Below are 21,921 nucleotides of genomic sequence, written 5' to 3'. Positions count from 1 at the left end.
GCTGTAGGGGACACGGGACCGTTAACTCAGTGTAAGTGTGCTAGTTGGGAACTTCGTCTAATTCTCGCCGTTTTTCTTGTTTCATGTCTTTGCAGCAATGAAGAGCTGCGTCCTCAGCAGCGCTCCGCCGCAGGACATCATGCTGCTCATTCCGGCTCATTCGGCAACGTTAGCCGCCTCCTAAAGATAATAAGTGGCGTGTAAACGGGGCCAAGTGTCCTGCAGCAGGTCCTGGACACCATAAGGTGCTTTGGTGGTCAAACTGTGAGGACTGAGGCCAGCAGGAAGTCTGCTTGAGCCCTGAGTTTTCTGCCCCCCCCCAGCAGCGAGCCATGGAGGAGGAGGTGAGCATGGAGTACCTGCTGGAGCAGGTGATGCAGAAGGACCTGGGGAGGAGGCTCCAGGTGGGCCAGGAGGTCATCGAGCTCATCCTGGACCAGGAGAGGTCCCCTGAGCTGGAGCAGGACCAGGCGGCGCTGGACAGGGTGGTGGACGCCGTGGCCAGCTCCTGGGTCAACTCCAGCAACTTCAAGGTGAGACCACCTCAGAGCCCTAAAGATGAAAAACACACCTGTGTTTGTGGTATTTCTTTATTGTGACAGGTGGTATTAGCACGGTAAAGTAATTTAGAGGCATCTCATATAGTTTAACTCTTTTTTTAGTCCAAAACCTGAAGCTAATTCAGTGCCAATTATTGGAAAATTGGGAATATCTTGGAAAGAACTGCTCCATTTAAATCCCTATAATCCTTAATTAATAGTTCAGTTTGTTATTAAGAACGTTACCTCCTCTGTATTTTGATTTTCAGCTAAAATACTCTCCAGGTTAAATGAAAATGAAGTTACTGGACAGATTGTGTACCTATAAAATAAAGCATCACCTGTTTTATTCATTCATGTGTGTAGGAATTTAAAGATTAACAAGGTCAGATGTTTGCGTTAGAAGCAACGAGTGAAATAAATCCTCCAAAGACACTTAATTTCAAAGGTTTCCTGCATAAAATAGAAGATTTAAAGAGGAATTGTTGTTATTTTGGTCCTAAAACTGTCACATATACAGAATAACTAACTCCAAATGGGAGCTGAAATCTCAAAATGTTGTGTATAACACGATTATATCACAACATACATCTGTTTATCTTTTTATCACGGCTTTCAAAATCAGTGATCGTCTTTATGGCTCTTATAAATGTCTCTCTCTGGGACATTAGCAAGATATTTGTCATTTAGAAGGTTTTTTCCAACAATTCGGAGCCATTAGTCAAGTGTCAGGTGAGCTTTTCTCCCCCTAACTCCTCCTTAATAACTTAATAATAACTTAATCTGCTGTTAATGGTATTTTAACCAAAGATCCATCACTTCCTATTACAGCACACTGTAACTCAATGGGAAAATGATCAATGGGGTAAAAGGGATCAGTTGCAGCCCATTATATGATTAAAATTAATATAATTGGTTCCATGTGGTGAATTTCATATGTTTATTTGATATTTAACTGCTGATAAACTAGTCTAACAACAAGGTCTATTTAGTGCCTCTTCTGGAGCTTTCACACATATATTATATGATCTTCCTCAGCAGTTTTCGAGCCTCAAGAACTTTTTAATCATGTATGAGAAGTTGAGGAATTACACTGAGAAAAATTAAGATTTTATAACTGGGCAAGCTCCCTCTGCTAAGGAAGCCCATGTGATACAGTCGAAAGCTCCAGAGCAGCTACTAAATGGAGACAGTGGTTGGGATTGTTTTGCCGAGTGCTATGTTTTGAATCTCAGTATTTATCTGGCCTTTAAAGTCGGGATGCACGAAGGAGAGCGTCAAAGAAAGCAGCACTAAAATGACAGATTTTTCAATGGAGTTTGGTGTGAGGCTGAAGCAGAGCAGCAGATCTGGTAGACGCAACCAATCGTATCGCTGCTGCCGTGGAAACGCAGCCTCCTCCTGCGCGGTTGATATGTGGCGGCCGAAATGGGGACGAGGCTCCCAGGCTCCCAGGGCGGCGGCGGTGGTGGCGGCCGTGAGCTTAATATACCAACACCATTAGCCCAGTTTCCTTCCTGTGTGTGTGTGAGAAACATGGAGCGCTGCTTCAGCTGCCATCAGTCTAATAGCTCTTGTTCATTGATCGCCTATTGATAAATACGGACAGCTTAACGGCTGAGGCCGACTGTAAAAGTCAACATTAACTGGAGACGTGGTTGTAAATCCTCAGTCCTCAAACTGATCACTTATTCTAAATATCTGTTCGTCTGCACGGCTTTTTCTGTGTTTATCTTTTGAAATCAGGTCAGAAATATTAATATTAGTCTTTAAAATGGTTTGTTTTGTCAGAAAGCACGATCAAACCCAGAAAATATTCAGATTAAAATGACATAAAACAGAACAAAAGCAGACTGTTTGGCATTTGTACTTAAAAAAGTAAGATCTAATCATTTGAACTGATGATTAACAAAATAAGGAAAGAAGAAACGACACAATAAATGATAAATCAGTGCATCTTTCTAAAACCAGTTTACCTTTTGAATTTTTTATGATTTTATGACCTTTTGCTTTCTTTTTGCTGCCTTTGTAAAGCACATGGATTTATTTATAAAGAACATTTATAATTATTATTATTACTAATTCCGAGCCTGTTAGGGCTGCCAATCAAACTAAAAATTCAGATTATGTGATGTTTTCTGTCATTTTCTGTTTGTTCTTTGTTGTTTTCTGTATTTTCTTCTCATCGTTTTCTGTCTGTTTGTTGTTTTTTTGTTTTCAGTCTGTTTTGTCATTTATTTTCTCTCTGTTTTGTTTTCTTTCCATTTTTGTCGTTTTCTGCGTATTTCTTTTCTAAACCAGTTTACCTTTTAATTTTTGATGATTTTATGACTTTTTTTGCTTTCATTTCACTGCCTTTGTAGAGCACATGGATTTATTTATGAAGAACATTTGTAATTATCATCATTATTATTATTATCACTACTAATTCTGAGCCTGTCAGGGCTCCCAATCACACTAAAAATTCAGATTAGAAGTGATGTTTTTCATGAGGCTGAAGCCCCAAACTGTTTTAGCTAAAAATGGTAAAAAATCCAATGGAGTCTGGTGTGTGTGTGTGTGTGTAGTACCGCCGAGTGTCCAGCAGATGCCGCCACAGGAAACAGGAAGTATTTAATATAAACATTATTTCCTCTTTAGATTTAAGAGGTTTTTCCAAAAATTGCACCGTGGCCTGATCACGTGGTTCAGGTGGTGCAGATGTGTTGGTATGGTGTCAGCAGGGAGACTCTCACTAGGCGTTCACTGAGCCTCCCAGGCCACCCCATGACAAGGAAAGATGGCGGCCGTCCTGCTGAGAGCTGTTAGTGAGTCAGTGACAGCGTCCTCGCTCAGGGTGCTGCTCTCTCTTCTCTGTCTGGACTCTCAGGACAGACAGGTCGGTGCTTCTGTTCAGGTTTAGGTGCACAGAAGCGGTTTGGTTTGGTTCTTTTGTGGGGTTCTTTAATGAAAAGTCTTGTTTTGGTGCAGTTACCCATGATGCCTTGCAGCTCAGATTCAGATCCACTGCTAAGGAGCTGAATTTGGTGCTGTGGCTGTTTCAGACACTCAGAGGTGTTTCCTGACTGTTTTAGTGTTTTCTGTCTGTTTTTGTTGTTTTCTGTCTATTTTTATTGTTTTCTGTCCATTTTTTAAATGTTTTCTCTCTGTTTTTATTGTTTTCTGTCTGTTTTTATTGTTTTCTCTCTGTTTTTATTGTTTTCTGTCTGTTTTTGTTGTTTTCTGTCTGTTTTTGTCCGCTTTTTTTAATTTCCTGTCCATTCTTTGTTGTTTTCTGTCTGTTTTTTATTGTTTTCTGTCCATTTTTAAATTGTTTTCTGACTTTTGTTGTTTTCTGCCTGTATTTTCTGCCTGTTTCTGTTGACGTCTGTTTCTGTGTTTTGATGTTATCTCTGTGGTTTTGTGTCTCAGGTGGTTTTGCTGGGGATGGACGTCCTGTCGGCTCTGGTCAGCCGGCTGCAGGAGAGGTTCAGGACGCAGGTGGGAACAGGTGAGCACAGGAGAAAACACAGCCTCACCTCAAGGTGTTCTGATTAATGTGTAACATGTAAATATAAGTATAATCTACAGAAGTAAAGGCACACTCCGTCATTTTATGAAATAAAGGTTTGGCATAGTGGCAATGTTTTAATTTCCATATTTTCTTTAGATCATTTTAATTTAGATATTTGATTATAATTTTTTTTACCACTCAGACGTTCAAACTTCGTCTTTATATTTATATATAATTCTGCTTCCGCTTGTATTTACTTATGCATTCAGCGCAAAATAAAAACAATATTGAATATGTAATTATGAAATTAGAAATATTAGCATATAAATACTGTGAAGTTATTTGTGTGTTTGTTCTCGTCCATATTTGGTTTAAACTCACTTTTCATGTTTATAACTTCTTTTTTTGTTCATCACCTTCAATAAATTATGTTTCATCTCTTAAAAAAAAACAGTTTTTTATTAAATCAACTGTTAGATTGTGATTTTTAAGTTTTTTTTTGCTGCATTGGCTAGTTTTCTGTATTTTTATTTCTGTAAGTTAAATCCACTGGAACACTTTATAAAATATCTGTTTTAGTTGGTATTTGAATTTATTTATTAACATGCAGAAACTATTTGGCGACGGTTTGAATGCAGTAAGGGAAGGATTCAGACATTTAAACATCCTGAGAAGCAGATAGTAACTGGAACAAATGACTGAATATGAACCTCGTCTCTCTCCGTCCTCAGTCCTGCCGAGCCTCATCGACCGCTTGGGGGACGCCAAGGACCAAGTCCGGGACCAGGACCAGGCGCTCCTGCTGAAGATCATGGACCAGGCCGCCAACCCACAGGTTCACAGCAGCTGTTTTCTCTCAGTGTTTTCTCTTTTTTTTGTAGTTTTCTGTCTGTTTAGTCGTTTTCTTTTCATTTTTTGTTGTTTTCTTTCTGTATTTTGTAATTTTCTGTCTGTTTTTATGTTTTCTATCTGTGTTTAGTTGTCGTCAGAGTGTCCCCGCTGCATATTCAGGGTTAAAAATGACCCATTTGTTGGTGTGATGACTGGAGAATCACATGCAGACGGCCAGAGGGGATTTGACTGTTTAAATGTGTGTAAACGTTGTGTGTGTGTGTGTTTTCAGTACGTGTGGGAGCGAATGATGGGAGGCTTCAAGCACAAGAACAACAGGACCAGAGAGGGACTCTGCCTCTGCCTCATCTCAACCCTCAACGTGTGCGTATTGAGTATATTTAATTTAACAGAGCCTTAAGATGCTGGAAAAGCCTGAAAACGCACCTTGAGAGTGCTTGAATTTGACTTTGGAAAAAGGTTTTAGAGTGAAAAATGACTTTAAATCTAAATTATTCAGTTCAGTAACATTTAAAGAGAAGAGAGAGAAGCTGGAAGCTTTGTAATTTTCGCCATTTATGCTTGAAAATTAATATATTTGATACCTATTATTAACGTTTTAGAGACGAGTAGCATCTGTTTTACATATTAGAGGTGATTCAGGTTACTTTCAAGAATAAAACAACTCAGTTTTACCTCAAAAAATCCAAAGCAGGAAACTGATGATGCTTTTTTTAGAGGGTGTTTTGCACAAAGGTTCATGTTCATGTTTAAATCCCCGTTTTGTTTTTCCAGGTTTGGATCTCAGAGTCTGACGCTCAGTAAAATCGTTCCTCACATCTGTAACCTCCTCGGAGACCCCACCAGTCAGGTACAGCACCCCCCCTCCCACTCCTGTCTTCTGATTGGCCGCAGAGGTCTGTCATCGCCGGAACCGCACTTCCTGTCGAGCACAGGAAGCCGGGCCCATGAACTTCCCTTCCTGACGCCAAACGCACACCCGCACACCCGCACATGTGCAGTAACGAACCCTCGTCACCAGGAGTTTGCCTCCATTCAGAACTCCATTCAACTTTTAGTCATTTTTATTTTGCACTGACACAAACAGTTTAAGACCAATAACAGCGTCACATCAGAGGTTAAGAAAATAAAAGCACATACAATACGAGGCACACAAAATAAAGTACAGGGATCATTTACAAAATATTTAAAAGAAAAGAAGATGGAAGCAAAATAACTGGAATTTGAAATACTTGAGTTACAGTAAAGCAAATTAAAAAGCAAAATGAATCAGAAAGAGTCTCCAGGTTTACGCTCACCTGTCCTTTTCGTGGTCGACCTGCAGGTGCGTGATGGAGCCTTGAACTGCCTGGTGGAGATCTACCGCCACGTCGGAGAGCGAGTGAGGATGGACCTGGGAAAGAAGGGCCTGCCTCAGTCACGGTGCGTTCAAATGCTCACTGGACTCTGTATCATTATTATTATTATTATAATACCTACTGAATAGTTACGGTGATTCTGTCTGTTCACGGCTTTAGATTAACGAGCTGGCTGCGTTAAATGAGTAACCATAGCAACAGGGACACAGTCAGAGCCTCCGTTTGTACAATGACGTTGGCACAAGCGATGATCTCACATTTCTGGCATAACGTTAGCTTTGTTGCTAGCATAACATTAGCTTTGTGGCTAGTATAATTTTAGCTTTGTGGCTAGCATAACGTTAGCTATGTTGCTAGCATAACATTAGCTTTGTGGCTAGTATAATTTTAGCTTTGTGGCTAGCATAACGTTAGCATTGCGGCTAACAGCTGAGCCAAAGGATCGATGAGCTGAGGGACCAGAAATATCTGCTGTTGCTACATCGTATCTATGGTCCGTCCTATTTCCTGGAGCAGTGAACAACGTTTCCATTGCAGAGGAGCATGATGGGATGGCGATGACTGTTCCAGGTGTTAGTTAGACCCTCAGGTGTGAACAAGATTTACGGCTTTGGTTGCAAAACACAAGAAAAGGAGGCTCTGAAAACGAGCCGGTTTTCAGTTTTCCACCGGAGCCTGAAGGCAGCACGGCTGTTTATTTCTGCTCATGATCACAACATCGCAACTAACTCTCTGCCCACCCCCCCCCCCCACCCCCACCCCCACCCCCACCCCCACCCCCCCCAGGCTGAACGTCATCTTCAGTAAATTCGATGAAGTTCAGCGGTCAGGGAACATGGTCCTGTCACCTGTGTCAGGTAAGACGCCCTCCTGCTGAAATAACATTTGCACCACACACACAGTTTTACTTTTTGAACAACCTGCTCGTAGCCTTGGGTGAAAACGACAAAATGCCTCTGGTCGTCATGGTGTTAAAAACCCTCTGAGCGGCTGACGTCTGGCTTGATGCCCCCCCATTAGAGAATAATACTGATACAGTACAGTCTGCAGGGGGCTTTTATTTTGAAAACTGAGTGGATTCTCTTTGCCGTTTGTCCATCTGACTTCCTGCCGCCTCCTCTGCTCTGAGCTGTTTGACTCGATCGTCCGTCAGAAACAGATCAGGAGTGTTTTTGGTTTCAAAGTGGGTCGCCGACGTCGCCGCAGACCCCTGACGCCTTAAACGGCAGCAGTGTGATGCGTTCAGGTGCACTTGGGACTGCTCCACGTTAGGAGCACGACGGGCTCATCCAGCTGTAACTGCACCGCCGTGGAGGACGGGCCCCTGGCGAAGGCCGCCATCGGCTTTACTGAGCAGAAGTTGTTCCTGAGCGGCGAAAAGATGCAAAGCAACAGAACAAATCACCTCTTTGACAACTTTATATGTAACTGAAACTTGATTATATCATCGTTTTCTCTCAGTTACATCACAGGTACATTTATTTAGTAGTTTAAACCTTTTTAACATTTTTAAAAACGACCTAAAACCGTCCCATTCCACATCTTTGGGCCTTTATTATTATTTTATCACAACATCAGAGAGATTAAAAGCTCTTAAAATGACAAAAATGAATAAATACTGTCTATGGCAGTTACTCCTGGGACAATATATCATCCAACAAAAGTATTTCCTCTCCACAGGAAGCGTCATTTTACTTTAACAAAGAGAGCTAGTTCAGTTTAAGCTCTTCGCAGCTGCTCGGCTCAGATTGTGTGTCTGGGCGTGGGTGAAAAACAAAAGAGGGAGAAGTTCAGCAGCCTCTCGACACCCCAGGAGTTACTTTAAAGAGACGTGAGAGCAGGCGGGGCTGCGAACATCACCTGGGAAAGGAAATGGAACTGGGAATCATTCAGCGGAGAGAAGAAGAAGAAGAAGAAGAAGAAGAAGAGAAGGAGCAAGAGAAGGAGAGAAAAAACAGGCTTTACTCCGGCAGCCCAGGGCTCTTATTTTGTAGGAGTGGTGTCAGCTGTCGTCCCTACAGTCACAAGACCGGCTCGGAGAGGGAGGGAGGGAGGGAGGGAGGGAGGGAGGGAGGAGGCAGGCAGGCAGCAGTGCCTCAGCTCTGGGTCGCTGTCCGGACACGGACGCCGTTTCTCCTCCAGCACATCCACTGAGAGGGGGAGGGGACCGCAGAGCCACGCCGGGTCCCTGCAGGTAAGGCTCGGATCTGAAGCTGGACACCTGCAGCGCTCACTGGGGGGGGGGGGGGGGGGGGGACGCTCAGCCGCCCGCCTGCCTGCACAGGTGACGCAGGAGCAGGTTACTGCCCGGCTCTGCGCTCGCTAGATGCTCTGGGATCATAATTGGGGAGTGAATGCCACAAGTATGTGACGCTCGGCGAGGCGTGTAATCGCTCCGCTCTCGTCTTCGGCTTTGGTGACGCGCTCATTTAATGCTAATGACCTTCAATAATTCAACTTACTGTGGTGGAAACTTCGTTTTTCCACCTTGTTCTTGGAAAATTCTGTGTTATTTACATTATTTTTACAACATAATGCAGCATTACTCGTTCAGAGTCACATCAGGCAGAACAGGAGTGTTTTTCAAAGCAAGATCACCAGTAAATCTGGTTTATCTTCAACATTTACACACGTTTCTTCACACGGAGACTAATTAAAGTTAACAAACCGTCGGATAAATAGAGAAAGGAATCAACAGGTGTGTTAATAGGTATTCTTCAGGTTTTGGTGCCACGCTGTCACCGCTCCTGTACATAAGGACTCTTGTAAGTCAGAGTTATAGCCTGGATCCAGTCAGTTTAACTCCTTATAAGCAATTAATTGATTTTAAGCTGCATTCTTGGAGCAACTGGAGGCCATAAAACTGGGGGGGGGATGTCTTCTCCTCCCGTGGTTCCAGTAGATAAAAGCCTTGCAGCTGCATTTTCACCAGCTGAAGGAGATTTTTAGAGCTTTTTACTCATTCGGGGAGAGTTATAGTTATAGTTGTGCAGATGGGGTGAAATTAAAGCATAAATAGTTTTCTGGAAGCCAGTAAGATGTTTTATCACCAGCTTGACAAAAAGAGATTTGTTCCCTTGTTTCCTTGTATGTGCTTTCACATGCACAAAAATGTGTGCATATTTTTGGGTTTAGGTTACATGATGCTTCAGTAGTGCTCTGACAGCATCATGGAAAGGATCCCTACAGAGAGAGACCTGGAAGATCCTTTTGGTTTAACCACAAACAGCACACACACCAGACTACATTCACTAAAACAGGGATTTTAGCTGGAGTTAACCTGGAGTAACGCAGGAGCTGCTGGCCTACTGCTGCTTTGATTGGTTAGTTTGTTTGAGTTATTGTGTGTCACACAAATATTCTTTTGGATCAGAACTGACCGTTTAAAGCACCAAAGTCACACAATCACACAAACAAACTAACCGATCGAGACCAACAACTCGTATGTTAAATCCCTGTTTTAGTGAATGTAGTCTGGTGTGTGTGCAGAGAGCGATATAACGGCTGTCTGAGCCTGTCAGTGGATCAAACAAGCTGCTTTGATCAGGAATATGTAAAAATAGGTCCCAGGTTTAAAAATACCAGAGTTCTCCTTTAAGATTATTCAGTGAAACTACAGCTGTCACATAAGATATTAACTGAACGCCACTTTTCTTTTGATGTGTCACTGCTGTGAGTCCAGCTCGGCGGGCTGTGCGTCATCCGGCCTCAGGAGGTCCTGCAGCGAGGCGAGGCGAGGCCAGCCGGACTTATGAATAATGAACACCGTGCAGGGACAGAAGGACAGGACAGCGCTTTAAGAGCAACCCTGCACAGCAAACGGTTTCCGTCTCTTACACACAGTTTGAAAGGCGTGTCATCGACTCGTCTCTGCACGCAGACAAACCACGACATAACAGGAAAACTCGTCTCCACCAAACAGGAAACGGTTTCCTCCCAACAGGAGGGCACTCTGATTGACCCTAAGGACAAACAGAAACACAGCACGTCTGTAAAGGTCTGCGTAGAATCACACCACTGACGGACTTCTCAGCTGCAAATTTGATGTCTGATTTACCATCTTAAGTCCCTCTTCAGCAGAAATGTCAGATTTTCTTCAATTTATATCGTCGTGAAGTGAGAATCTGAAGTGTTTCATGTCGCTGCGGACTGGAAACCACCAGATAACTCTATGAGGAAACTGTTTGGAGGCTTTGTTGGATCATAAACTATGAAACTTTGGTTTAGTTGATGGAAGTATTTATTTGGAGGCGTCCCAGTGACTTCAGTCATTTACTTGCAGCGCAGCAGAGCCTGTTAACGAGCTGATAATCGTCCTGCGCCGTAACTCCAGACTTCTTCCAGGTGTGGATTTGCTCTTTGAGCTGTGAATGAAGCCTGTGGGAACGTCACTCCCGCTGTTGTCCCAGCTGGAGAACGTCATGGGTGTTTCCTGGCTTCAGTCTTTGTGAGTGTGAGTGGATGAAAAGCACCTGTTGGGTGACGCCAAAGCAGAGCTGCAGGTGAACCCATGCTGATGATCTGCTGCCAGCGTCCCCTCCTGAAAACCGCTCTCTCCCACGCTCCCTCGCTCCTCGGTGACGCCTCGCCTCACCTCTCCCCGGTCATTTTGTGAATTTGCATCGGGGGCATCAGCTGTCAGACTCCATCAGGCTCCGAGCCCCCGAAGACTTTGAGACGCTGCCAGGAGGAAACTTGTGACCGCGGTTAGTCCGGGTCACTCGGTTTGATCCCAGCGGTCGTCGTCCACCCTGGTCGCTCTAAAAACACTTGACGGTGTCTCTGGGGTTGTTGTGGGGCATTGTGGGAAATGTAGGATCCAGCATTTCTGGAGTTTGATCCGTTTTATTGATGTCTTGATGATTTTTGGTGCCTTTATTTGATGATTTCCTCTCATTTGAGACACATGCTCAACCTCCATGCTGAGCCAGGAGGAGCTGTTAGCATGTTAGCATGTTTAAATGGAAGTAGTTCAGATCTCCTCTGGAGGTTCACAGATCTTTAGATCCACTGTTGTTCTGGATCAACATGTTCTCTGTCTTTCTTTAGTCTCCTTCTTCTCTGAAGCCTTTTCTCACTCATTCTGCTTCAGTGACTTTAGTTTAAAGTTTAAATCACAGAGCTCACAGGGTGAATTATGTGCTTATGAAATATTAGAAAAATGTCCCTTAAATATTTAGTTTATTTTGATTTAAAAGCTTAAAATCAGCACCAGAAACTAAAATAATCTATTTATTTATTAAACAACAGACTGTTGCAGTGGGCGGCTGTGGCTCAGTGGTAGAGCGGGTCGTCCCTCAATCAGAAGGATTGAGAAGGATCAGAAGGAACCTGAAGCAGCTTCAGTGTGTGAATAAGTGTGAAAGAACAGTGTCCTCCAGATTACCTGTAGAAAGGAGAAATACAGATACAGACCATTTACCATTTAAATGAGTCAAATTCAAAGCAGACATAAGAACCACATTTCTCCAGCTGACATCAGCAGAATCAGACCAAATCCATCACACGAGGCCTGCAGGTCTTTATCCTCCGTCACATCGAAGCCTTTGGGAGGAGACGATCGTGCCTTAGCGTCTCATCCAGGTGCTTTTCAAGACATAAACCACCTGGAAATGTGGACCCAGGCGTCTCACTTCCTGTCTGTCTCTGCTGCACTCAAACCGCGGGGGAACGGCGCCGCCTTGTGGACGGAGGCCTCCTCCTCCTCCTCCTCGAAGACACACGACAAGAGTAAAAGCAGTGAAAGCGTCCGACACAGCCTTCGTCTCCTCTGGCCGATACGGGAGGTGTTGGCGACGGTCACAAATCTTCTTATCTTTGCCTGCTTCCTGGAAAAAACAGCCAATCAGAGCTAAGTGCCCGTCGTGCAGACGCTGCTGACTGTTTACGGCGAAATGACACCAAACAGCGAAGAGCTACATGATGAGTCGTTAATTGGGAAGAATATTATTATGAAATATCCTTCAGCTTTTGTGTTGGCGGTTACTTTGGGCTCATGAAAACAGTTATAGCAACTTTAAAATGATATTTTCTTATACGGCAGAGGAAACAAATTGAGGATATGATCTCAGTTCGTTAAATATGTCAGCACAGAGGTGATGATGATAATTATTCCAGTTGCAGGCGTCATTTCATTGAGGCTGCTTTTAAAAAGGCTGTTTTAACACACATCGGTGCAGAAACTCCAAAGTTCAAACAAAGAATAGACAGAAAAGGATCAATAACCTGGCACATTTGTTTATTTGCAGCCTGTTTCATGTTTGATCCTTATGATCGGCAGACGAACACCAATCCGTCGCGGTGAGATCAGCACAAACGAAAGCTTTGCGACCTTGTCGTGATGAAAACACTCCAGATGATGAACACCAGCGCTGGACCAGCTTCCTCCTCCTCCTCCTGAGTCACCATGACGCCCTCCCCTCCCTCCCTCCTCCCATTGGTCCGCTCCTCCTCCTCCTCCCTCCCTTCATCTCCATCCCCTCACTTCCGCTGACAGTGTGTGTGTGTGTGTGTGTGTGTGAAGTAGAGGACGAGGACTAGAGGAGGAGGATCGTATCCGAGCACATGCTTCCTGACAGGGGAGGAGGGGGGAGGCCAGCGGTCGGACTCCCCTCCTTCCTCCCCTCTTCTCTCTCTCGGCTGGAGGAGAAGATGTGAGGAGCAGAGAGGGCTGGAGGACCACCTGACTGTCCGTCCGTCTGTCTGCCGGCATGCTGAGGAAACTGGTCTGCAGGCGGATCTGCTCCTGTAAGCTGCTGCTCTGCCGCTGGACGGTCTGCAGGTTGTAGTCGGGGATGAATGGCAAAGAGGAAGGAGCGAGGAGGAGGAGGAGGGTGGGGATGTCTGGCTGTAAATCCAGGAGGAATGCGTCTGCGGCGTCTCCAGTGTAAACACAGCGGGACGACGTCTCGGCCCGTGAATTGTTGTGTGGACAAAGCGCAGGACGTGGAGGCTGTTTTTAGGGGTCAGGAAGCCGCAGAGACGGAGAGAAAGTCGGGATTAGTTTGAGGTCACGCCGTCACGACGAGTTAACTTTCCCTGCTGGTTATTTACAGACCTGTTGCAGATAAAAGCAGAGATCAAGGTCAAATTGAAACTGAGTAGCTCGAGTCTCATATTCAGATTCAGCACAGTTTTGTAGTTCGGTTCGTTTGTCTCGTTAAAGTACATTTCTTATAGATTCTGCGCAAATATCTTGAGTCCTGAGCTGTTGAACCTTTAAAAATCCCATTGTTTGATTAAAAATCTGCCTTTTTGTTTTGTAAGTTTTAGTAATCGGCAAGTTTTTAGAGATGTTATAATGTCCATTTCATGCAATATTCCAAATAGTTTTAAAGGATAACTCCTATTTGTTCATATCCTGGTGTCTGAATGACTTGTTTGATCCACTGACAGGCTCAGATTGTTATTCTAAGTGTGTGACAGCATCATGGAAAGGATCCCTACAGAGAGAGACCTGGAAGATCCTTTTGGTTTAACCACAAACAGCACACACACCAGACTACATTCACTAAAACAGGGATTTTAGAGAACAGGACACAGGAGCTGCTGGTCTCGATCGGTTAGTTTGTTTGTGTGATTGTGTGACTTTGGTGCTTTAAAGTATTAGTTCTGATCCAAAATAATATTTGTGTGACACAAACAATCTAACCAAAGCAGCAGTAGACCAGCAGCTGCTGCGTGACTCCAGGTTAACTCCAGCTAAAATCCCTGTTTTAGTGAATGTAGTCTGGTGTGTGTGCTGTTTGTGGTTAAACCAAAAGGATCTTCCAGGTCTCTCTCTGTAGGGATCCTTTCCATGGTGCTAACAGTAGCTTTACCTTTAGATCCCAACTCATTGCTATTTTAATTTGACTAATGAACAGATCACCAGTCGTGACCTGTGCTGCTAGAGTGGGCAAAAATGAAAACAGTCCATTAGAAAAGTGCTTTGCTGAGGATGACACAGCTTTTATATTGATTTTTTGGCATCACAGCAGACATCCGATAGTGACGGCAGACTGTGAGATTAAATGTATTGATCCTCGAGGTTGGATTAGTGAAACACACACGAGGCAGAAGAAACGCAGTAATTATACTGTAACGTTCAGTTCAGCCGGTTCAGATACTCAAGTATTAACGGGCCAACACGCTCGTCACCTCTCCTCCTGTTGTGTTGTGATGATGTGAAGGTGTTAAACCTCAGGTGACAGGTGTGTTTCTCTCTCTCACACACACACACACACACACACTCTCTCACCTTGTGTTGATATTGAGGGCTGTTGCACTGTGCTCTGATCCTGCAAGGAGGAAAAACTGCAACCTGATGGCACATGGCTGATGTGTTGGCTGAGTGCCCTGCTGCTGCTACTGAGTGTGTGTGTGTGTGTGTGTGTGTGTGTGTGTGTGTGTGTGTGTGTGTGTGTGTGTGTGTGTGTGTGTGTGTGTGTGTGTGTGTGTGTGTGTGTGTGTGTGTGTGTGTGTGTGTGTGTGTGTGTGTGTGTGTGTGAATAATGAACGAGGATCGATCGCTGAGGGGGACTCATGTGGCGCTCGGCTGTCGTCTCCGCAGAGCTCGGCCTCTTTGAGCCGCTGCCCTAAAACACAGAACAAAGAAAGAAAAACCTGTTAATTGTTCTGTATTTATTCGCTGAGGGATTAAATTCACTCCAGGAGATTATTTGTCCACATTAGAAGGTGAAATTATGGATTAGAGCCGAAACAGTTCGCTAATTAGCCGAATAATCTCCAGTCTCAGTGTTGAGGATTCGCTGCTTTGTCACCGTAAACTGAATGTCGGTGCTTTTTGCAGTGAAAAATCAGAAGCTGGTTATTTAAACTAAAGTAATTGGCAGATTAATTGATTAATCTATCAGCTCCAGCACAATATGAGCACATAAGTGATTGTTTAGGTTCAGTGCAGCTGCACTTAAAAACATATTTTTCTTAAAGCAGATCTTTGAGAGAACCCAAAAATGATAAACGTAGAGCAGATTGTAACTGAAGGTTGAATTAAATCGAGAGCTTTAGATCATTTTCATTATTGATTAATCAGATTATCAGATTATCAGACTGTAGAACGGCAGAAGCAGTGCAGGATGTTTTATCTGTGTTAAAATAATAAAACTATTTAATTTAATGTATTTTGCTCTATATTTTGTGAACAGTACAGCGTCACCATAGCAACAGAGGTGTTAAAGTAAAGCAGAGAAGCTCATCAGACTAAAAATCAGTATTTTTATTGTTCCCGTCTCCTAAACTCATTTACAGTGAAGGTTGTAGTCTGTGAAATGTCTCCGTCTCGGTTCTTAAATCTCAGTTTGACCTTTTCACGTCTGTTTAGAGTCCAAAGAGTCGGAGAAACGGTGTTTTCTGAGTCCTCAGACGTGCGTCCTGTCACTCGGGGGAACACAGGAACGATTGTTGCGTCGCCGTCGCTGGTGATGCAGGAATGCCAGTTATGTGCTCAGTCCGCCTGCCCGCTCCACATCGCTGAGATGCTCGGCGGTGGCGTTTTATTGGCGTCGCTCGAGTTTACTGAGGTCTTATTGTTACGTTTTTTGTTTTTTGTTTTCCTCCTCCAGACAAAAACTTTGAGGACGATGACTCGGTGGACGGCGGCCGCACCTCGTCCTCGTCCAAAGGAGCCTCGCTGTCCGGGAAGAAGACGGTGAGCATGGGATCGTTTCGACGCCCCGCCTCCAGCGCCAAGTCAGCAGGTCAGAGCCGCCGCCGCCGTTTATTACAATCCACACTGCTGCTGGATCCGTCACAACTTTCCAAAACCATCAGGACTGATCACAAAACAGACTTTATTTTAGCCGAGGTGTCAGATCTCAGGTGTAAAGGTGGTCAGGACCGGAGCTCCTCCTGCTGGAGCGACTTCTAGAAGAACCTTTATGATGGCCGGCACATCACAGTCCAATAAAATCAAAAAGAAGAACAGTAAAATCAATATTTACTGTAGTTTCTTTGCATGCAGATGGTACATTTCACTGCAGTAATCAAGCAGGGGTGAAGCATACAGCTCAAAACTGATTCAAAATGTAAAAATCTGTAAGGATCTAGTAGATTTAAAGACAGACCGAGTGAAGATGCAGCATTAGACCAGCAGATCTGCTCAGGTCAAGTAAAATCCCTGTTTTAGTGAATGTAGTCTGGTGTGTGTGCAGAGAGCGATATAACGGCTGTTTGTGGATCTTCCAGGTCCACTTTCTTCAAACACACCAGACTCCATTCTCAAAAACAGTAATTTTACCAGACAGAACACCAGAGCGGCAGTTCTTCCGCTGCCTTGATCGTTCAGTTTGTTTTTGCTATAGTGTGCTGCACAGATCTTGGATGCTGTCGGATCATGATGGATCATGATGATGTTGGATCATGCACAGATGTTGGATCTGAACCAACTATTTAAAACACCAAAGTCATTCAATAACACAAAAGAACTAACTGAGTGAGACAGCAGTCGTCCAGCAACTGTAGTATAAAATCACTGTTTTTGTGAATGGAGTCTGGTGTGTCTGCAGAGACAAGCGCACCAGACTCCATTGACAAAAACAGTGATTAATCAAAATATGTAAAAATAGGGCTCAGGTTTAAGAATACCAGAGAGAAGTTGGAGTGTGGAAATTTGTGGTTTATGCTTAAAAAGTGCTCAAGCTTTGCTGCTCAAAGCCTGATAAAGTGCTAAAGGTGTGAAGAAGGTGTGATGAAGTGAACGTCCTGCTGTGTCCTCAGGGAGGGATGGGTCTGGTGCTGGAGCCGTGGACGAGGAGGACTTCATCCAGGCCTTTGAGGACGTCCCCACAGTGCAGGTATGGACTCCAGATGTTCTCTAAGTGTTTTGTAATGTTGTTCTCCTTCCTCACCCCTGTCCTGCCCTCCACCAGATCTACTCCAACAGGGAGGTGGAGGAGGCCATGACGAAGATCCGCGACGTGCTGTCAGATGATAAGAGGGACTGGGAGCTCCGAGTGGCAGCTGTAAGACCTCCCGACCTCTCTGTCGTCTCAGTTTAAGGTTAAAAAGTCTCTGCTGATGGCTGTTTTTACGTCCTCTGTTTGTGCCCCTCCAGCTGAAGAAGGTGCGCTCGCTGCTCCTGGCCGGCGCGGCGGAGTTCGATGGGTTTCTGCAGCAGCTGCGGCTCATGGAGGCGGCGTTCAAGCTGTCCGCAAAGGACCTCCGCTCTCAGGTAGTGAGAGAGGCCTGCATCACCCTGGGGTAAGACTATCTGGAGGTCACAGCACCCAAAATCCCTTTGGTTCAACTACAAACAGCTGTTATATCGCTCTCTGCAGACACACCAGACTCCATTCACTAAAACAGGGATTCTACATTACAGTTGCTGGACTCCTGCTGTCTCACTCAGTTAGTTCTTTTGTGTTATTGAGTGACTGTGGTGTTTTGAATAGTTAGTTCAGATCCAATACAATAACTATAACAAAAACAAACTGAACGATCAAGGCAGCGGTAGACCTGCCAGTCCAGTGTTCTGTCCGGTAAAATTACTGCTTTTGTGAATGGAGTCTGGTGTGTTTGAAGAAGACCTTGAGGTAGACCTGTAAGATAAGATATATCACTTTCTTCAAATACACCAGACTGCATTGAAAAAAATGGTAACTTTACTTTGCCTTTGACTTAAGTGTTTTAAAGGGTTAGTTCAGATCCACTACAGTGTTTGTTAAACACACAATGGAGGGGCAGTAAAATTACTGTTTTTGTCAATGGAGTCTGGTGGCTTTTACCTCAGAGCACAGAGTTAAACAGACAAATATATAAGAGCAGCTCATTCCACATTGGCAGTGCAATAGCCTATAAACATTAATTCAAAAACCACAATGAATTGTTTGGTTTCTCCAACTTTCCCTCCTGTCTCCAGCCACCTGTCGTCGGTGCTCGGCAGCCGGTTCGACCACGCGGCCGAGGCCACCATGCCGATCCTCCTCAACCTGGTCCCCAACAGTGCCAAAGTCATGGCCACCTCCGGCGTGGCCGCCATCCGCCTCATCCTCAGAGTACGTTCTCTCACCTTTTTTTGGGACGCTATGGAAACATGAAGACTCCGGTGTTTTTAAACCTGACCTGTATCCGTACTTAATCTGTCGTCTAAATGACTGGTTGGTCTGAAAAGGCTCAGAGTGTTATTCTAAGTGTGTGACAGCATCATGGAAAGGATCCCTACAGAGAGAGACCTGGAAGATCCTTTTGGTTTAACCACAAACAGCACACACACCAGACTACATTCACTAAAACAGGGATTTTAGCTCCTCTACCTAATAGTGTGTTATATATATTAAATAAATGATTAAATTACATTTAGTTAAATCATTGAATTATAAAGTAATAGACTAAACCTAACTAACTCCAAAGTTACACAAAAACACAATACAATACAAACTGATGGAGGCAGCAGCAGAGCAGCAGCTCCTGTGTCCTGTTCTCTAAAATCCCTGTTTTAGTGAATGTAGTCTGGTGTGTGTGCTGTTTGTGGTTAAACCAAAAGGATCTTCCAGGTCTCTCTCTGTAGGGATCCTTTCCATGATGCTGTCACACACTTAGAATAACACTCTGAGCCTGTCAGTGGATCAAACAAGCTCTTCAAACACACCAGACCCCGTTGAGAAAAACAGTGATTATATAAAAATAGGACTCAGGTTTAAAAATACTTAAAAATGATCCTTTAATGGTTATTTTTTACTCATAGCACTGCAGAGGTTTAAAATATACTCAAATATTCACGATATGATCGTCGAAGGGGAACAAAGCAGCTTCCTGTCCCGATTTAACTGAGCAGATTACGGTTTTCGTTGCTTTGCAGCACACGCACTACCCTCGTCTGATCCCCATCATCACCAGCAACTGTACCTCCAAATCTGTGGCCGTCCGGAGGTGAGACACTACTTTACTTCATTTTGTTCTCACATTTTTATATTTCTATTTCATTGTGTTTATTCATTTCTGTTTATTTCTAACTTCTTTTAGTTGTATTTTTATTTTATTTTATCAATTTAGTACATATGTTTTATAACTTATTTAATATATTTTATTTCACTTTACTAAGGAATATAATTTGTATTTTATTGTATTTTTTATTTCTATATTTAAATGAATTAAGTTACTTTTTTATAGTTTATTCTTCATTTATTTTTGTGTTTTAATGTACTATATTATATTCTACTGAGGCATATTATTATTATTCTATTTTATTGTATTTATTTAATTTCAAATAGATTTATATTATTTTAAATATTTATTTAATTTTTTTGTAAAATTATTTTAAATTTATTTATTTTTGATTTTTTAATTATTGAATTAATTGAATTATTTTATTATGTTTGAATTGATTTAAATTCCCTATTATTTTATATTCATTTATTATCTATTTTTAAATTTAGTTTTTATCATGTATTGTAATAATTTTTTATACATGTTTTTTTTATTCCAATTAATATAATTTATTCATTTCTGTTGCTTCTCCTATTACCTTTATTATTTTTATTTTTATTATTTTTATGACGTAGAAAGCCTGGATCTGTTGATCTCACTCCACTCGTGTGTGCTTCTTGTGCAGGCGCTGCTTTGAGTTTCTGGACCTGCTGCTGCAGGAGTGGCCGACGGGCTCCCTGGAGAGGTGAAAAACGGGCTCTCACCAACATTTGTGGTTTAAAAAATATCGTTTTTCAGGTTTTCAGGCTCAGAGGTTGGAAATTAGCCGATATTTCAGCAGCACACAGAGAAAATGGTGGCTTGTGAATGGCCTGAAGTACTACACGCCGCTCCGTCGGGAAACGTGATACCGGCCGGGTCAAGGCCTGTCTCAGCAGTTTCCATGGCGATGCCGAGTGTGTGTGTGTGTGTGTGGGAGGGGGGGGGATCTCTGTCTGCCTCCAAAGGCCTCATTGTGTTTCTGCCTGGCTGCTTCCTGCCGCCGCCAGGGGAGAAACCCGAGCTGACCCCCCGATACCAAGGGAGCGCTCTGGTTCTCATCGATCACTCACTCAGTGTGTGTGTGTGTGTGTGTGTGTGTGTGTGTGTGTGTGTGTGTGTGTGTGTGTGTGTGTGTGTGTGTGTGTGTGTGTGTGTGTGTGTGTGTGTGTGTGTGTGTGTGTGTGTGTGTGTGTGTGTGTGTGTGTGTGTGTGTGTGTGTAATCCTACACGTCACCCAAATACAAATCAGACCTAATGCAGGACTGTGATAGCAGAGTCGGTCCTGTGAGGGTAAAGTGCAGCGTCAGTACCTCAACGTGAGGCGTCCATGTTGGTTTTGTCTTCAGGCTCCTCTCTGTTGTCAGCCAAGTCTGATCTATTGGACATTTTTATGAATACAACCTAGATATTAGCTATTTATAAAGCTACAACAGAGTGTTATTCTCAGTGTGTGACAGCATCATGGAAAGGATCCCTACAGAGAGAGACCTGGAAGATCCTTTTGGTTTAACCACAAACAGCACACACACCAGACTACATTCACTAAAACAGGGATTTTAGCTCTTTTGCCTCATTTTACCTCATTGTTTTTTATATAGATATTAGATTAATTGTTAAATTTAATTAAGTTAAATGATTAAAATTGTAATTAATAAACAAACCCTTCCACACACCAAATATACACAAGAACACAAAAAATACTAACCTATCAAGACAGCAGCAGAGCAGCAGCTCCTGTGTCCTGTTCTCTAAAATCCCTGTTTTAGTGAATGTAGTCTGGTGTGTGTGCAGAGAGCGATAGAACAGCTGTTTGTGGTTGTTGTTAAGTAGTTAAATGTAATATATAACGTAAATAGTCTGGGGGGGTTAAATTGAAAAGAGATGGAGATATTTCTGTGCGATCTGACACGAATATGGTGACGAGGATTCGACCGCTTTCTTCTTCTTCCCCCTCTCGTAGACATGGAACCGTTTTAATGGAGACTATAAAGAAAGGAGTCCATGATGCGGACGCCGAGGCTCGCTCCGTGGCCAGAAAGTAAGTCACACAGATGTATTTCACTCACAGCACATGTAAATGAATAGAAACAATAAAGTCTGGTGCTTAGCAGAGCTCCTTTTGCTGCTATCAGTAATCATTTGAGTGATATGCAGATGTAAGCCGGCCCTCTTCGGTGTTTTGCCGCTTCAGGTGTTACTGGAGTTTCCACGGCCACTTCAGGCGGGAGGCGGAGCAGCTCTTCCAGGGCCTGGAGTCGTCCTATCAGAAGGCTCTGCAGGCTCACCTGAGGAGCGGTGACAGCCTGATGTCGCTGCCGGCCTCGGACCGCTCCTCCTCCTCCTCCCAGGAGAGCCTCAAGTGAGACCTCCCTCCTCTCCGGTCCGACATAAAGACCCACTTTACGAAAGTCATGCCGAGATTCAGATTCTTTCCTATTTCTTCTTTTCATGAAGTCTGCAGCAGAAACAACATCAAACCAGCAAGATGACACCTTTTTAGCAGTTTCTTAGTCCGTATCTGTACGTTATGTTTCCCTTTCAAAGTAAAAGCCCAGGACAGAATTCCCTCCCATCTATTGTTTTTAATCTACATTTACATTGAAATCAGTAGGTGAGGCAGGCTGTGTGTTCACGCCGCAGGAAAAGATGGCAGTTTAGGTCAAAATAGGAACATTAGATATATAATTAACGGGCCTCTAATACAAGTCAGCAAATGTTCAAAGGCAGCAGAGGGGAGTAAGAGCCCCAGGCTGCATTTGAGGAAATCCAGTGA

The 21,921-nt window shown here is 43.5% G+C and overlaps 1 protein-coding gene and 1 non-coding gene across 2 annotated transcripts in view; one reads left to right on the top strand and one right to left on the bottom strand.

Moving 5' to 3' along the window:
* The first annotated feature begins 271 nt into the window (after window positions 1-271).
* Window positions 272-21,921, top strand: part of LOC139223937 (CLIP-associating protein 1-like) — a 45,683-nt gene continuing 24,033 nt past the window's right edge. Inside the window, exons 1-16 of the mRNA XM_070855941.1 lie at window positions 272-533; window positions 3,951-4,029; window positions 4,764-4,867; window positions 5,156-5,247; window positions 5,659-5,734; window positions 6,209-6,306; window positions 7,029-7,099; window positions 15,806-15,940; window positions 16,959-17,035; window positions 17,111-17,203; window positions 17,296-17,441; window positions 18,100-18,235; window positions 19,039-19,109; window positions 19,792-19,851; window positions 21,109-21,186; window positions 21,340-21,507. Of these exons, the coding sequence (XP_070712042.1) occupies window positions 333-533; window positions 3,951-4,029; window positions 4,764-4,867; window positions 5,156-5,247; window positions 5,659-5,734; window positions 6,209-6,306; window positions 7,029-7,099; window positions 15,806-15,940; window positions 16,959-17,035; window positions 17,111-17,203; window positions 17,296-17,441; window positions 18,100-18,235; window positions 19,039-19,109; window positions 19,792-19,851; window positions 21,109-21,186; window positions 21,340-21,507 (1,685 nt within the window). The 5' untranslated portion in view covers window positions 272-332. The remainder of the gene's footprint in view (window positions 534-3,950; window positions 4,030-4,763; window positions 4,868-5,155; window positions 5,248-5,658; window positions 5,735-6,208; window positions 6,307-7,028; window positions 7,100-15,805; window positions 15,941-16,958; window positions 17,036-17,110; window positions 17,204-17,295; window positions 17,442-18,099; window positions 18,236-19,038; window positions 19,110-19,791; window positions 19,852-21,108; window positions 21,187-21,339; window positions 21,508-21,921) is intronic.
* On the bottom strand, window positions 3,191-3,319 carry LOC139224172 (U4atac minor spliceosomal RNA). The gene has a single exon (XR_011586235.1). It is a non-coding gene; the product is annotated as a U4atac minor spliceosomal RNA (small nuclear RNA).

The sequence above is a fragment of the Pempheris klunzingeri genome, chromosome 24 (assembly GCF_042242105.1).
Source record: "Pempheris klunzingeri isolate RE-2024b chromosome 24, fPemKlu1.hap1, whole genome shotgun sequence".
NCBI classification, from domain to species: domain Eukaryota; kingdom Metazoa; phylum Chordata; class Actinopteri; order Acropomatiformes; family Pempheridae; genus Pempheris; species Pempheris klunzingeri.
Note: the sequence above shows the minus strand (reverse complement) of the source record. Positions and strands in the feature narration are given on the sequence as shown.